Source organism: Capricornis sumatraensis, chromosome 20 (assembly GCF_032405125.1).
Source record: "Capricornis sumatraensis isolate serow.1 chromosome 20, serow.2, whole genome shotgun sequence".
NCBI lineage: Eukaryota > Metazoa > Chordata > Mammalia > Artiodactyla > Bovidae > Capricornis > Capricornis sumatraensis.
The window spans coordinates 8,593,713-8,610,795 of NC_091088.1; the positions used below are offsets into that span (position 1 = coordinate 8,593,713).

At 41.3% G+C, this 17,083-nt stretch overlaps 1 protein-coding gene across 2 annotated transcripts in view; it reads right to left on the bottom strand.

The window, feature by feature from the left end:
- LOC138095789 (craniofacial development protein 2-like) overlaps window positions 1–12,619 on the bottom strand; it is a 39,531-nt gene extending 26,912 nt beyond the window's left edge. For both annotated transcript variants that reach the window (XM_068991689.1, XM_068991687.1), the window contains exons 1-2: window positions 12,477–12,619; window positions 1,047–1,164 (exon numbers count right to left, since the gene is read on the bottom strand). In XM_068991689.1, the coding sequence (XP_068847790.1) occupies window positions 1,047–1,164; window positions 12,477–12,540 (182 nt within the window). In that variant the 5' untranslated portion in view covers window positions 12,541–12,619. The remainder of the gene's footprint in view (window positions 1–1,046; window positions 1,165–12,476) is intronic.
- Between the last annotated feature and the right edge of the window lie 4,464 nt (window positions 12,620–17,083).

Sequence of the window (17,083 nt, forward strand, 5' to 3'; positions counted from 1 at the left end):
CCAAACATAATGTTGTAAACCTCAGAAAACTTGAAATCAGGGACTACTGATTAACACACAGGATACAGTGAGTGTGAGAGGTAAGCTGAGATTCTGCGGAAGAAAAAAAAGAACCCAACTCATACAGTTAGCATTTTTGCAAAACACTTAGAACCAAAACATATGCTGTTCTACTTCTGAGTTAGGACTAGCTATTCTCACCAAGAAAACACCCAAAATCACTTCACAGAATCAGTATGTTCAAGAAGAGACCTCTGAGAACATACAAACGCCAGATATTTTTGACTTTTGAGACTAATGAGAGAGACTAACGAGAGCCTCAGATTTATCCAGACTGTCTCTTCCTAGGGTTCTCACTGCGTGAGGAATGGGGAGCCTCGTTTCTTGAGTATTTTCTGAAGATAGCAAAAATGGAATACAGAAAAACTCAAGGATAAAGGCATTGAACCCAAGATTAAATTCCTTAATGCTATTCTGACTTCAAATCAATCACCTAATACTCAAAATTCTTTTTCTATAATCTACTTTTTAATGTCCAGGAAGACTTCTACTGAAAGGTTCCCTTATCTGACTTAAATAACTTGAGAAATTTCATAATTTCACAAAGCAACAAAGGCTAGGGATGGGATACATTATTTTTTCTAGTAATTGAGTCTTTCTCTTCCCCACCCCCCCGCCCCCCCGCGCCTTTTTTTTTCTATTTGGCACATCACACAGCTTCTAGGATCTTAGTTCCCTAACCAGGGATTGAACGCGGGCCATGGCATTGGAAGCACAGAGTCCTAACCACTAGATAGCCAGAGAATTTCTAAGTTTTTCATTTTAAACCAGGCACACTTATTACATATGAATTTTTTTTAAGTTAAAGCTCATTTTTAAAGCTTCCCGGAGAATAAGAATTAAATCCTAAAATGTCACCAAATATTTCCCTCAATGAGAAAAGGTTAGAAATTCTAGCAGCAAGAAATCTGTCATCAGACCAATCCCAGCAATCTGGATGGCTGTGTCAACAGCTGCTGACTTCAGGGCCTTGAGGGCAGCATCACCTGGCCAGAACGTTCTCAGCCTTTCTTTTTGTCCCTTTGGTTTTCTGTGAATCCTCTTCAGCAACCATTTCACCTTCCTTCACTAATTCATTTACAGCATCTTCATGACACTCTCCACCTGAAATCACATAAGAAGGTGGTCAGAAAGACAGAAGTAAAAGTTTTTGGCATCAAGATGACACATTTTCACTCAGAAAAAAAGTCTAGTGCTTTCCTCTGTTCTTCCCCAGACTAAAGTATAATTTTCTGAGGGTTGCCCTCCCTGTTTCTAAAGACAGGATAAGTTCCCCTATTCCAGGCCTCCAGGGCAGTCCATAATTCATCCTTAACTCATCCCACTTATATTTAATGTTTGCAATTTCTGCTATGCTCCACATACCATGAGATCACAGATCTGTATGTCTTTATAAGTAAATGCTGGTATGGCAAAACCAATACAGTATTGTAAAGTAAAATAAAGTAAAAAAAAATTTTTTTTAATTAAAAAAAAAATAAGTAAATGCTGAATGAATGAACAGAAATTCCAAAACTACTTCTGTAATTTTCAAAGAAGAAATTGATGTTTCTACTTCATCTTGGACATCTTTCAAACTAAACAAAACATACTTTGTGTTATCAATAAAAGAGGCTTAGAAAAAGGCTTAAAGACTTCAAGCTAGGCATAGCAGAAAAAGCAAATATATCGATTTCCCACCTTCGGACAGTGACATTCAGGGTCCCCAACAAAAGTGCTCCTTGGATGCCCAGTCTGACCACATTCTGTGGGTAGCTGTCAACAGATCCTGTACACACAGATTCAACCAGATTTATTCTTTTTTACTTCACATAAGCTTTTACTGCAAGTATAACATACCCAAAAGCACATGAGCTAAAGTACAGGTCAATGAAATTAAGCAAACTGAACACTCCTGTGTAACTAGACCCATCTGAGAAGCAGAACATGAGCAGCTTTGCAGAAGCCCCTGGTGCCCTACTGCAATCGCTAGCACCAGCCACATGCCCGAGAACTGCTATCCTCAAGTGTAACATCACAGATTAGTTTTGTTTTTGAGCTTTAGGAAGAAGTTTATAATATGTACTCTTGCATACATCATCTTTCACTCAACATTCCATTTTTAAGTCATCCAGTTCCTTGCATATAACTGTAGCGTATTTATTCTCATCCCTAAATAGTTTCACTGTAGACTAAACCACAATTTATTTATTCATTTTTCTGTTGACAGCCATTTGCTTTGGGGCCGGTTATAAACAGTGCTATTTTTAATAACCCTGCACTTCCAATTAGCTTTTAAATATTCCTCACAACGAACTAAGACCACTAAACACTTGAAGAAAGCCTCTACTATCAAAGGCAAGACTGAAAACAAACAAAGGAATTTAGAGGAAACAAAACTAGGAAAAAGAAAAAAAAAACCTTATAATTAATCTCCTCAGAGAGGCATTTACAAAATAAAGATGACTAAAAATTTTTCAGAAAATGAAAAAACTAATGAGAAAATTCCTGGACTTCTCTGGTGGCACAGTGGATAAGAAGTCAACTCCAATGCAAGAGACCTGAGTTCAATCCCTGATCTGGGGAGACTCCACATGTCACGGATTAGCTAAGCCCTTGTGTAACAACTACTAAGCCTGAGCCCGAGAGCTGTGACTACTGAAGCCAGTGCACCCCAAGCAGAGAGCAGCCCTTGCCTGCCAAAATTAGAGGAAGCCCATGCAAAAGCAGAGAAGACCCAGTACAACCAAAAATAAACAAATTCACTACTGAAAAAGAAAAAAGCAAGCAAAACTCTGATGAGAGTGAGCCACCCGTAAGAAAATCTTGCAAATAAGCATTTGAGGCTGTTTAGTCAACACAAGGGTTCTAAAACTGAAGAAAGTCATGATTTAGACACCAAGTGTCAAGTGACAGTCTCTTGAGATATCTGAACACACAAATGTAATTTTGCTTCCTCCTAAAATCTGAGTAAAATGACTTACAACAACCCGACAGTGGTGGGCACCTCGCTGTACTGTGTTACTTTATACTAATGGAATCTAAAAAGGCAAAACTATAAGGAAAAACGGAAAACTAAGGAAAATTGCGATCTGTAAGGGCCAGGGCACAATACAGTGGGGTAGCCAGTGGCAGAAGCAAGAGTTCTCTGTGTTGACCTCTCTGCAGGATTCTGAAAAGCTCTTAAATTAAGCAAAGTTTAAATAAATATATAAACATAACCAAAATGATAACACAACCCACTAAGAAAGGATTTACTCCAAGTACTTTAGAAACAGTAGTTTGACTGTACATCCTTAGCAAAAGGTTAAAGACCAGAGAAATACCAATAACCTCAGATATGCAGATGACACCACCCTTATGGCAGAAAGTGAAGAGGAACTAAAAAGCCTCTTGATGAAAGTGAAAGAGGAGAGCAAAAAAGTTGGCTTAAAGCTCAACACTCAGAAAACGAAGATCTAGCATGATCCCATCAGTTCATGGGAAATAGATGGGGAAACAGTGGAAACAGTGTCAGACTTTATTTTTTTGGGCTCCAAAATCACTGCAGATGGTGACTGCAGGCATGAAATTAAAAGACGATTAGTCCTTGGAAGAAAAGTTATGACCAACCTAGATAGCATATTCAAAAGCAGAGACATTGCTTTGCCAACAAAGGTCCATCTAGTCAAGGCTATGGTTTTTCTAGTTGGTCATGTATGGATGTGAGAGTTGGACTGTGAAGAAAGCTGAGCACCGAAGAACTGATGCTTTTGAACTGTGGTGTTGGAGAAGACTCGAGAGTCCCTTGGACTGCAAGGAAATCCAACCAGTCCATTCTAAAGGAGATCAGCCCTGGGTGTTCATTGGAAGGACTGATGCTAAAGCTGAAACTCTACTACTTTGGCCGCCTCATGAAAAGAGTTGACTCATTGGAAAAGACTCTGATGCTGGGAGGGATTGGGGGCAAAAGGAAAAGGGGATGACAGAGGATGAGATGGCTGGATGGCATCACCGACTTGATGGACGTGAGTTTGAGTGAACTCCAGGAGATGGTGATGGACAGGGAGGCCTGATGTGCTGCCATTCATGGGGTCGCGAAGAGTCAGACACGACACAACTGAGCGACTGAACTGAACTGAAAGACCAGAAAAGTTATATTATGAGAAATAACATCAGTGTTGTTATTCTGAAACTATTTACTTTATAATATAGATAAAAGGAAGGAAGTTGTTATGCTAATAATGCTAAAGAATCCAGATCTTCAGAGTAACAGAAATGACACTATTATAAAATCAAATAAATTAAGTGAAAACAAATGTTAAAGCTGAATTTAAATTCAGAACTCTTAGAGCCACAGACTTAAAAAATGAACTCATGGTTGCAGGGGTTGGAGGAGGGATAGTTAAGGACTTTGAAAAGGTTATGTATACACTTCTGTATTTAAAATGGATAACCAACAAAAATCTGTTTTACAGCACACAGAACTCTGTTCAACGTTATGCGCCAGCCTGTATGGCAGTGTTATGTGCCAGCAAGGTTTCCAGGAGAATGAATATATATGTATGGCTGAGTCCCTTCACTGTTCACCTGAAACTATGACAACATTGTTAATAGGCTATACCCCAATACAAAATGTTTTTGGTGTTAAAAAAATTAAAATTAAAAAAAAAAACTTTAAAAGCCCCGATTACATGGAAAAAAATTCCGAACTCTTAACATTTTATAAGGTAAATATTTTCTAGCTCTGAAGCAATGTCACTCTACCAACAACGAGCATTTCTTTAAAGCTCAGATTGTGTTCTTTCATGACTCTACTCAAAAAGGGTTCCCCAAAAAGTACAGCTAACTTTGGATTTGAGGGAAGGAAAGCACAAGGTGAAATGGGGAAATTTTGCTGTACCAGAAAACAAGAAGTTAGGTATAATGGGTCACATTAAAAGGATATAAGATCTAGTTTGAAGGAACTTTTAGTGGCCAAAAGTGATGCCGAGACCATTAAAAGGAATAACTATTACTGAAATACATTGAATTGATTGGGGGAAAAAAAAAACTGTTACCCCTTTATGCTAATTACAAATTTTAAAAAAATAGGAAAAAATACTTTGCACCATTTTACGTTACCATTAAGATTATTCCCAATTTTGAAAATTGGTAATTAAGAGAAATGAATTAAATATTCATCCTGCTCCAGCTGACAGGAAAAGCTGCACTTTCCCAACAACATCAACCAATAAATGCAAAAGAACCACAAAACTAGAAAGAGACTCACTCTTTCACCACAATGATGGTAGTAATTCAACCAAAGATTATCATGTCAGGTAAAAGACAATTTAAGTTTTAATGATTAAGTATATTATTAGGTTAGTGCAAAAGTAATTTGAAATTTGGCAATTGATTTTGGAATAAATGAATGTGGTCATGTTATACATCATTTTAATGCACATTTCTCTTTTTTTTTTTTTGCTAATGACTTATTACTTGCTGTTCATTTTATACTGAGACTATGGAAATGTTACAGAAAGAGAAAATTCGAGCAATTTCCTCGAGTTCAAAATGTTGTAAAGCAGCGGAGACAACCCGCAACATCAACAACACATCTGGGCAGTGGAGGTTCAAGAAGTTTTGCAAAGGAGACCTTGAAGAGAGATATCAGTCAGCCATCGGAAGTTGACAAGGACCAACTGAGAGCCATCACTGAAGCCGATCCTCTTAAAACTACAGAAGTTGCCTAAGAACCCAAGGTCGACCACCTGTGGTCATTTGGCATTTGAAGCAAATTGAAACGGTGAAAAAGGTCAATAAGTGGGTGCCATAAGCTGTCCACAAATTTTAAAAAATCATCCTTTTGAAATGTCATCTTCTCTTATTCTACGCAACAATGAACCATTTCTCTACTGGATTGTGACCTGCGGGGAAAAGTGGATCATATACAACTGGTAATGACCAGCTCAGCGGTTGGACAAAAAAGTTCCCTTTGGAGCTTCCCAAACATGCACCCAAAAAAGGCCATGGTCACTGTTTGGTGCTCTGCGGCCAGTATGATCCACCACAGCTTTCTGAATCTTGGCTAAACTATTCCATCTGAGAAGTAGGCTCAGCAAATCGATAAAAGGCACCGAAAACTGCAATGCCTGCAACAAGCATTGGTCAAAAGAAAGGGCCCGATTCTTCTCCAGGACAATACCCAACTGCACATCACAGAACAAACGCTTCAAAAGTTGAACGAAGTAGTCTACAAAGCTTTGTTTCCTCTGCCATTACCTGATCTCTTTTCAACTGACCACCACTTCAAGCATCCTGACAACTTTTAGCACGGAAAATGCTTCCACAACAAGCAGGATTCAGAAAATGCTTTTCAAGAATTTGTTGAATCCCAAAGCACACAGTGTTATGCTACAAGAATAAACAAACTTATTTGTTGTTGGCAAAAATATGTGTTGATTATAATGGTTCCTATTTTGATTAATAGAGATGTCTGAGCCTAGTTAGGATTTAAAATTCAGTCTGAAACCGCAATTATGTTTGCACCAACCTAATATAACACAAAACACTTTCCAGTTCCAAGGGAAAAAATAATTACACAATTAAGGGATCAAATTCTCTTCATCCTGATCCAGAAGTCACAACTATGGGAAATAATCAGGTATTTTGTTTTCCGATATCATGCATTATGAAACACACACATCAGCTATGAACTTTTTTTAAGCTAAAATTATTTTATTTGAACCCACCAAGCATTTAGATCTAACTTCTAATTTAACATGGGCTTCCCTGATAGCTCAGTTGGTAAAGAATCTGCCTGCAATGCAGAGACCCCAGTTTGATTCCCAGGTCAGGAAGATCTCCTGGAGAAGGCATAGGCTACCCAATCCAGTGTTCTTGGGCTTCCTTTGTGGCTCAGCTAGTAAAGAATCCATCCACAATGCAGGAGACCTGGATTCAATTCCTGGCTTGGAAAGATCCCCTGGAGAAGGGAAAGGCTACCCACTCCAGTATTCTGGCCTGGAGAATTCCATGGGCTGTACAGTCCATGGGGTCGCAAGAGTCGGACACGAACTGAGCGACTTTCACTCACTTACTTGAATTTAACGCAAGTTCAAGGGATGAAGGAATCACCTAATACCATGAGGGAGTTAACCGGACAAAATTCCATAGGACATACCGCCTGGTCTCTATGCCAATGTGTGTTACAGAAATGTGAGTGTGCTCGAGTAAAACAGGTGTAAAGGACGCAACCACTGAACAACACAAGTAGTCCGGAGCTCAACCAGGATTTGAACAAAAAGCTGTCGCCATTTCTGAGTCAACAGGGGAAACTTGAATACGGTTTGCATATTAGATGAGCTCAAAGTTTACTGAAATGGACAGGGAGAGAAATGTTCACTGAAAAGAGCAGGCTACAACGAAACATGAAAAAAGTGCGATTTTAGGTAAGGGAAAAAAACAAATATTAATAACAACACTTGGAAATAGAAAAAAGATAAGAGCGGGTTTCACTAAGAAATCAATACTGATAATCTCTAGGTGGTGGGCATGTAGTAATTCTGATTTTATGTTTAATTGCCTGCATTTTCTAATTTTCAACAAAGTTCATGCATTTTTGTTATAAGCTTATTTTTCTTCATAAAACTGGGTGAATGTTGCAGACAGCTCAAAGAGATGTTTGTAGCTCTAGATCTTAAATATGAAAAAAGATACTCTATCGCACTGATAAGAGAAAAGCAAATTTCAAACTATGTAACAAACTACAATTAAATTCCATGTGGTTACTATAAGAATAACATCCCTAGAGACAAAAAAAGCACAAAATGAACACATCTTTTTAAAACTGAAGTACAGTTGATTAACAATACGAGTTTCAAGGGGACAGTGCAGTGATTCAGCATTCTTTTCTTTTACTTTATTTTGTTCATTTTTGGCTGTGCTGCATCTTTGCTGCTGCACGGGCTTTCTCAAGTTGTGGGGAGCAGGGGCTACCCTAGCCGCGGTGTGCGAGCTTCCCTCCGCAGCGACCTCTCCACTGCAGAGCACGGGTTTCAGGGTGCCAGGCTTCAGGAGATGTGGCTCCCGGCTTTAGAGCACAGGCTGGCATTTGGGCCCAGTTGCTCCAGGGCATGTGGATTTTCCCACATCAGGGACTGAACTCGAGTCTCCTGCACTGGCAGCCAGATTCTTTACCGCTGAGCCACCAGGGAAGCCCTCAGCACTTTTTATAGCAAATGAACAAATCTTGTCCAAAGACTCAAAGCTTGCATCACCTTTTCAGTCCTCCATGCTTAAACATGAATCAAACAACTAAGAATTACTGAAAAAAATCAGAGAATGTGTCTAACATGTTAATGCCCAAAACAAACAAAACAAACACCTAGGGTGAATAAAAAACTCAGAGGAAACAGATTGTTTCCTCATTTTATCAGGCTAGCATTATTTGATACCAATCAGACAAGGAAATTAACCAGCAAACTATGGGCCAACATTCCTTACAAACAAACACAAAACTTCTCAACAAAATTTTAGCAAACCAAATCCAGTCATGTAGAATACTACATCCAGTAAGTTTTATGGGGGTGGGGTGAGATGAATTTAAAATCAACCACAGTAACAGATAAAAAAAGAAAACCACACGAGCAATAGATGGTGAAAAAGCAGCTGACAAAATTCACCTCTCAGCAAATAAAGAATAGAGGGAATTCTTTAATTCCATAAGGCCTGAGGGGCAGTATACGCAGACTGCCAGGATTCAAATCCCAGCCCATCTAATCTAGCTGAATAACTTTGGGTGCCTCAGTCTCTTCATTTGTAAAATGTTTTAGAAAAGCAAAAAATCTGCATAATTACACAGACCTGGTAATGTGACTAAGTAATCAGTTCAGTTGCTCAGTTGTATCCAACTCTTTGCGACCCCATGAACCGAAGCACGCAACAATGTGAAGTGCTTAAGGCATCTATGAAAAACCTGAAGGTAACATTATACTGAATGGTGAAACACTCATGCTTTCTCCTTACAATTGGGAACAAGGCAAGAATGTCCACACTCACCACTCCTATTCAATACACACTGGAACTGTACCAAGTACAATAGGCTAGCAAGAGAAATAAAAGCTATGCTTACAGAAGAGGAGGAAATAAAACTTTCTATACATAGATAATATGATTTTCAGGGGTAGGGAAGGGTAAGGTGGCCCTGGAACTGTTAAATTCAGTCGTGGTTATGTAACTATAACCATTTGTCAAAAAAATCACAGAATACTCTAAGAGTGAATTTTACTGTACATAAGTTAAAAGAAATATTTAGAACATTATTATCATTAGTATTTGATAGATAAGTAGATGTATTTAGAGAGACATACATTCCATACACAGAATGCTGACTGTCTCCAAAGGCCAAAGTGGCCCCAGGGGATGGAGTCACCTTGGCAAGTGAGCGCAGTCATGGGAGAAACACCTACAGAGTGTGGGCCATCTCAGACGGTGAGAAGCCCAAAGCGTACCTAATATCCATAGAGCAATAAGATGCTCCACTCATGAAACAGAACATGATGCTATTTAAAAGTTAAAAAAAAATTTTTTTTTTCAAAATTAAAAATATCTTGATGCCCAACCCCGGTTATGAGGACAACAAGAAAACAAAGCACACGCTCCCCAGTGGCTTCTGGAAGTTTCTGGTCTACAGTGTCAAACAGCTGAAGGGTTGCTGACATGCGACCAATTGTACTGTGCTGTGACTGCTCCCAGCACCTCCTCTAAGAACCTCAAAGTCACTGTGCAAAGAGCAGGCCACCAGGCCATCCCCAGTCAACAACCCCAGTGCCAGGCTGCACAGAGAAGAAACTGATGGACAGTTTATGCAAAGAGAAAAAACAACAGAAGCACCAGTCCATAAGGTGTAGCAAGAGTCAACATACAAATAATGATGGTTCCAAAAAAATAAAATGAAGAAAATTGTCCCCCCTAAATTTTAAAAGGTACAGAAGGAACAAAAACAAGATTCTATCAGAGTCCAGAGACAAATTTTATGTAAATGAGTAAAAACTAGCAACAAGCTTTTTTTAATAAAAGCACTGGAAACTTAGAAAATGATGGAGAAGTACCTTCAAAATTCAGATTAAACATTATAGAATACGGAATTCCATACCAAACTATTAATCATGCCTGAGGGTCACCTGGTTATTTTTAGATAGTCATGGTCTCAAAAAAAATAGTTTCTAACATGCATCTTTCTTCAAGAAGTTATTTGAGGATTTATTCTTATTTTGGTGGAACACACCAAGAAAAAAGACACCATGGGACCCAAGAGAACAGGAAGTCTAAGAGAAAAGGGACATAAACAAAACATCCAAAGTAGTGGTCAAAATGGAAGATTTTAGGTTTAAAGATTATAAAACCAAGACAAATTGGAGCAGATGAGAAGACAAAGACGGACTTCAAAATAGCGAATGATTATCTAATAAATCTAAATACATTGGGAGGTAATTTAAACAATTTTGAGCATTTAGGATCAAATCAGTAGTAAGTACATAGATGACTAAACAACAAAATGGCAATTATTAACTCCAGAGAAAACTAGTGCAGGAAAAGCAGTAACTGCATATACCAGATGGTTCAGTCACATGATGTTCAAAGTCATTACAAAAAAAAGAAACACTTAATATTAATAACAGTCTAACCCAAATTGACATAGGAACATTGGCAGGCTGGGGAAGTGGGAAGGGTCTGAAGGTGAAAAAGTGTGTGTTGGCAGAGAGGGGAAAGACTCAAGGAGATGTTAAAAGAAGACCTAACATGAATGGGTTAAGTCAGCAGATGATGGAAATACCAAATTTTAAAAGAAGAAAGCAGTTTCTTCAGTGGAGAACAGAAAGGGATAAGTGATGGAAATGGTTCAGTTTCAAAATAATTCTTTTAGAAATATTTGACTATTTCTAAGGAGGTGCATGGTAACTGATTACAATGAAAACTAATTTTCAAATAATCATGCTGATATTTAAAGAGCTTCCCAGATGGCGCTAATGGTAAGGAAACTGCATGCCAATGCAAGAGACACAGGAGATGGGGGTTCCATCCCTGGGCTGGGAAGACCCCCTGGAGGAGAGCATGGCAACCTTCTCAAGTATTCTGGCCTGGAGAATCCCATGGACAGAGGAGTCTGATGGGCCCTCAGTCCCTAGGGTCACAAAGAGTGGGACCTTAGCACGCACAGTGTTGGCGGCCAAGAATCTAACAGGAACGGAGCGGGGAAACTATGTCAAGTCTTAGTCGATAATGGTAGCTCAGTAAGAGCCACACTGGTGACGGAATGATCAGAAATTCATCCTCACTGTAGCCTCAAACTCAATGTAATGATTGGCTCGACCAAAAGAATGTGAACAAGGACAACTCTCCAGGCTTTTTTTTTAATCTTGTTTGACCCAGTGCAACTGTGCGAGCAGATACTTCTAATGAGATGTGGGAGTCTGGGGAACGGGCAGGACGGCAGGAGGGGTAGGTATGGGTAACATTTTGGTCTGAAGCCTATACATGTTGCCGAGCAGGCCCGTTAGGGACTCCTGGGCACAGAGGCCTTTTTGTCCCCTATTTCTTATAGGCAAGACTCCAGTCTCCAGGACCTTCCCTCATTTCCAAACAGCAGAACACTTGCTATTCAAAGCAGGAACAGCAAAGAAACCACTTGAGGCAAGATTAAAGGACCAGAGAAGCTCGCCACCATTGACAAACTGGACCACACCCTAATCTCGCCAGCACCCTTTTTGAAACTTTGCAGAATACTAGACGGTTACTGCCTTGATCCTTTATCACTAACTCCTGCCAACTATACGACCTTTCCGTACTCACCAGGGAGAGGGGCACAATTCTTGACGCGCTAGCCTACCGTGTTGCCCTAACCCTTTGCCTGGCAAAGTAACAGAGCCACTCTTTCCTTTTCCTCCAAAGCTCGTGGGCCTATTTCTGTTTGCATGGCGCACAGAGCGCCAAGATGTGGGCAACATAGAAAAACAATAAAACAAAGGTCTAAGAAGGGCTGAATACTGAGACTGCAAAGAAGCAAAAGACATCATTATGTTAACTTTTAACCACCCTCTCTCTTTTGAGGACAGAAAATGATGTATCGGGGTCGTGATGCTAGCAATTCCCTGGGGACGGAAGGTCTGCGTAAGATGGCCTTCCCGAAGCGTTCAGGGTTGCTGAGGGTACGCGATACCCAACCACCACTAACGGTCGAGCTCACCTGCGGGTTCCCGCCCTCTGAGAGGGGGCGTCGACCGAACACGGCCCAGACAATCAGCCGCGGGAAAGGTCCCGGTCCGCTAACTGGGGCCACCCGGCCGCGCGGTGCGGGCTCAGGGCCGCTTGAGAACCACGCCACCCTCCCACCGGGCCCACAAACGCCTGCAAAGCGAGCCTCAAGCGAGGCGGGGGCGGGGCAAGTCGCCTCTCGCCTCAGGAGGAGTGCTCACCCGACAGCGCGTAGTCCTCGTCCTCCTTCGAGACGGAGAAATCCTCGGACTTAAACTCCTCCATACTGCTGCCGCGCGGGGCCTACGGTGCCTCAGCAACCGCCTCCAACGGCAAAGCTCTAGGGAGAGACCGCAGAAACGCGGAGTGCGCGGAGGCGACGGGGGATGGCGGCGGCTCCGGCGGCGCGTGCGCACACGCAGAAACGGCGCTAGGCCGAGAAGCACCACTTCCGGGCCAAAGCCGCGGACCTGACGCTTATATGGCGGTCGGCGGAATGCGGGCTTCGTCCTGGAGCGGTGCATGCTGGGACTTGTAGTCTTCAGAGCTCGGCGGCTTTGATTTAGTGTATCTGCTTAAGGAAAATTGGTTTTGCCCATGGGAACACAGTTGCCCTTCGTTAGTCACTGGTTGATATAATTGAATTCGCTTAGTTGTTAAAATAGTCACACACACACACACACAAATCGATATTCACGGTCCTTTCTGGGGTTATTTCCCCCGATATGCTCAGAGAGTGAAAATATTGAGTTACCCAGTGGTGGGTTGTACTGTGGTTGCAGGCAGACAATTTGCTATCTTGCTTCAGCCCTCTTAGTGTAAATAAGTATCGTCTTCCCAGTCTGTTTAGTGCCGCTTTTCCTTTTTTTTTCATCGGTGTGCTTTCTGTCGGTGATTTCGCTGTTTAAAATGACCCCTGGGTGTGTTGCAGGGAGGAAGCCAATTCTGACTCCAAGTTGGAAAGTTTCTTTGACTTCCTTTTATTATTATAATCATATTCAATGGCTTGCCTGGAGGACCCTGCTTCTCTGCTTGACTGTAAACTAAAGTGCCTTTGTTCGGCTCTAGGAGAGGTAGTTTGTCCCTGCCCACCTGTGAATATAAGAGATTAGCACACCCCTTCTGAAGGCTGGACATTCCGTTGGAGATGTTCTACAAGACTGAAGACCCTTTCCCTTTACTTCCTTGTGACTTTAGTTCCTCATTGCTTCTTTTCTCTCTGATCTATAAAAGAATCTGGCATCCAGATCCCAGTAAGATGGTTGTTTTGATGCACTAGCCTGCCATTTTCTCTGTCTGCCGACCTTGCCTCAACACTTCGTCTCTCTGACTCATTGACCTATCGTGCGGCGAGCAGAGCAAGCTTGCACTCGGTAACAAGCTTATTGCTGGGGTGCTTCCTAATGTTTGTAAGTGCAAGAAGGTTGTGATGTGCCTTATGGAGAAAATACTTGGGTTAGATAGAGCTTCATTCAGGTATGTTTTGTGGCTGTGAGCTCAGTGTTAAAGAATAAACTATCCAGTACATCAAGGAAAAGGAAAGTCACCAATCTGTATCTGATGCTGCTCCGTAAAGTGCTAAAGTGACATTCATAGTGTGCGAGGCAGCTATGGAAAAGATGGAAAAGTGGCTCAATTTGTGGATTCAACCAATAAAACCGATGAAAAAAGTCTGGTAGACAGCATTGTTGAGGCTGAAAGTCAAAAGTTTACCGTCATGTTACCCAGGGTCAGAAAAATGTGAAGAAGCCCTTCTCTGTAGCGCTGGGTCAGTTGCACATTTCAAGAGGCCATATGCTGTCAATAATGTTAAGCTTGCAGCTGAGGCAAGTTCTGCAGATCAGAAGGCTGCGGAAGAATTCAAACGATGCTTGCTAAATGTTATACAGGAAAAGGGGTATGTGGAAGAGCCGTTTTTCAACGCTGGTGAAACTGGCTTATTTTACAAGAATGTTGGCGAAAGAACCTATGTAATGTGAATGGCCTCCAACGGCCGGGGCTTTAAATCATTCCAGGACTGTGCAACCCTACTTAAGTGCACCAATGCCAAGGGTGACTCCAAGTGCAAACCCTTACCGGTGCACAGACCTTCAAGTTCACAAGCACTTAACAAGAAAAACGTGAACCATACATATCTGGTGCATTGGAGGTGGAACCAAAAAGGGTGGAAGGTGTCTGATTGGTTCCACAGCTGAATTATATTAGAAGTTGAATACTATTCCCAGGGTAGAAACCTTGCCTTGAAGATTTTGTTAATTTTGGATGCCCCAGTCCATTGCTGAGAAAAACTAAAAAATGCCCACCCCAACGTGGAAGCTCTTTTCATTCCCCCAAATACTACCTCTCATCCAGCCCCTGGATCAGGGCATAGTGAAAGCCTTCAAGTCACAGTATACAAGTGAGCTTTATAGTAAGACTTTGGAGGCTATCAAAGCCAGCAAGGAAACTAGCATGATGGACTATCGGAAATCAGTCACTGCACGTGAGGTGATGGATTATGTTGGCAACATCAAGCAGGTGACAATCAATCAGTTACTGTTGGAAAAATGTTTGACCAGACTGCATGGAAAATTTCGAAGGCTTTGAAGGTGCTGCAGAAAGTATAAACAACAGTGTCAAAAACATAATGCATACCACATGCAAATAGGTGAAGGCTTTGGTGACCTGAGGAAGATGTGGAGGAAATTTTGGCAGAGAAAGCAATAGAACCCACCAACGAAGATGTGGATGAGATGGCAAAGCAAGACATGATGATGAAAATGGTGATGAAAGTCAGCCGAAGAGTCCAGAAATTGTCCCGCTTACAGCAGTCAAAATAACGAATGGAACCCCGCTTTGGAAAAAATTTTCAGTGACATGGAAGAATGTGACCCTATGCTTGATCGAAGCCTCATATTTAAGCGCTTAACTTCCTGTGCATTTGCCCCCTATGCTGAGACATTTCAGGCAAAAAGCTAAGCAGACAGGGCCGATGTAATTTCTGGAGTCATTTTGGGAGAAAAAATTGCCCACTCCATCAACAAGTGCTGAGAGCCAAACTTCTGAGGTTGAACTGACAGATGCCAACCTGCCACCCTCTTCCTCATCTGCAGAATGAGTGCCACCAATCTCTCCCTTGTTTTCGTGGAGTAAGCCAAGGTGGAGAGGCTTGACCACACTTGCACTGTGCCATTGTTCAGCCTGCAGCTCCATCAACCAGGAAGATGTTAGGTAACATTTTTACAAAATGTTAAACATTGAATCTTTATTTGCATTAACGTGCACTATATAGTATGTGTCTACTGTATGTGTACTCTATGTGTAGCTTGTGTTTTTGTGTGTGTATGACTTAGAGTTAAAATAGTACAGTCTCAGTGTTGTACATGACACAATAATGCTGTCATTGAAGTAATTCATTATTAATAGTATGTATCATTATTTGTAAGAAAGTTTTATTAAATACAGTGTCTTTGAAGAGATACATACATAAAACAAAGCTATGTACTGATCAGGTGACAAAAATGGTATGACCTGAGACCCACAAGAACCCAGCCCTGTATTTCTGCTGATTGAGTGTGCATGGTAACATCACAGATGTAATTACAAGGAATGGCTGTATTCAAGAACTCAAACATCATCCACAAGGAATCCTTTCAAGTTAATCCATATGGAAGTATAACCAGATATAATGCTTGTCATTTTGTGACAAACTGGGATGTAGCCTTTTGCCCCGTCCTTGGAGTCTCAGTCTGGGGAAAATGCTACCCTGGCATTCTTCAGTAGACTCTCTCCTCCCGCACCCCACTTCTCCCACTCTCCTCTTTAGAGCTTACAAGCATCCCATACATTTGTTCAGACTCACAAAGTTTCTGACCACTTTAGTGGTAATGATGGAACTGTCTTCTATTTGTCAAATTATTAGTAAAGAGGTCTAAAATTGGTTAGCAGCTCTCATCGAGCTTAAAAACATATTGGATTTGAAAAGCATTTTTCATGAATTTAAATGTCACCAGCTGCGCTATTATGCTTTTAAAGAAATATACATTATCCTCAATGGCCAGTGATTTAATGAATCAGGCATATGTAATGACGTTTCCATAGAGCTGCAAAGGACAGGGTTGAGAACTTCCCAGTTCAACATGTGGAAATTCAGGGAGAAATTTGTCCCTTTGAAGGGGCACGAAAGCACCACACACATACCCCATACCTTGCCCTGTGCATCTCTTCCATCTGGCTGTTCCTGATTTAAATCCTTATGATAAACCAGTGATCTAGTAAGTAAAATGTCTGAGTTCTGTGAGTCGCTCTCAAATTAATTGAGCCCAATTTATAGGCAATCAGTCAGAAGCACAGAAGAACTTGGACTCGCAACTGACGTCTGGAGTTGGTGGTTGAGGATGGGGGGTTGGGGGTGGGTGGAGTGCTACTTCTGGGTAGAGTCAGAATTGAGTTGAATTGTTGAACACAATGTTTGTTAGTGTGGGGAACACCCAATATACCACTTAAAAATTCAAAGATTTCAGCACATAATCCCACCAAGAATAAACAGGCTGAAACTGAGCAATCCCTTTGGACAAATATTGGCCACAATAATAAACCCCAACCACCTACAAGTTTCCTGGTTCACTCTTACCATGTTGTGACCGAGTCCAAGCTCCTTCTGCTCACCGCAGGACAGGACAGTGAATCCGAGAGACGAAGTGTCGAGGCAAGGAACGTGGCTTCATTTGGAAAGCTGACTAAGATGGCAGACTAGCGCCTCAGAGCAACCATCTTGTGGGGGTCTGAATGCAAAGTTCTTCCGTTGAGTCAGCGAGAAATAAGCAATGAGGAACTGAAGTCAAAAGGC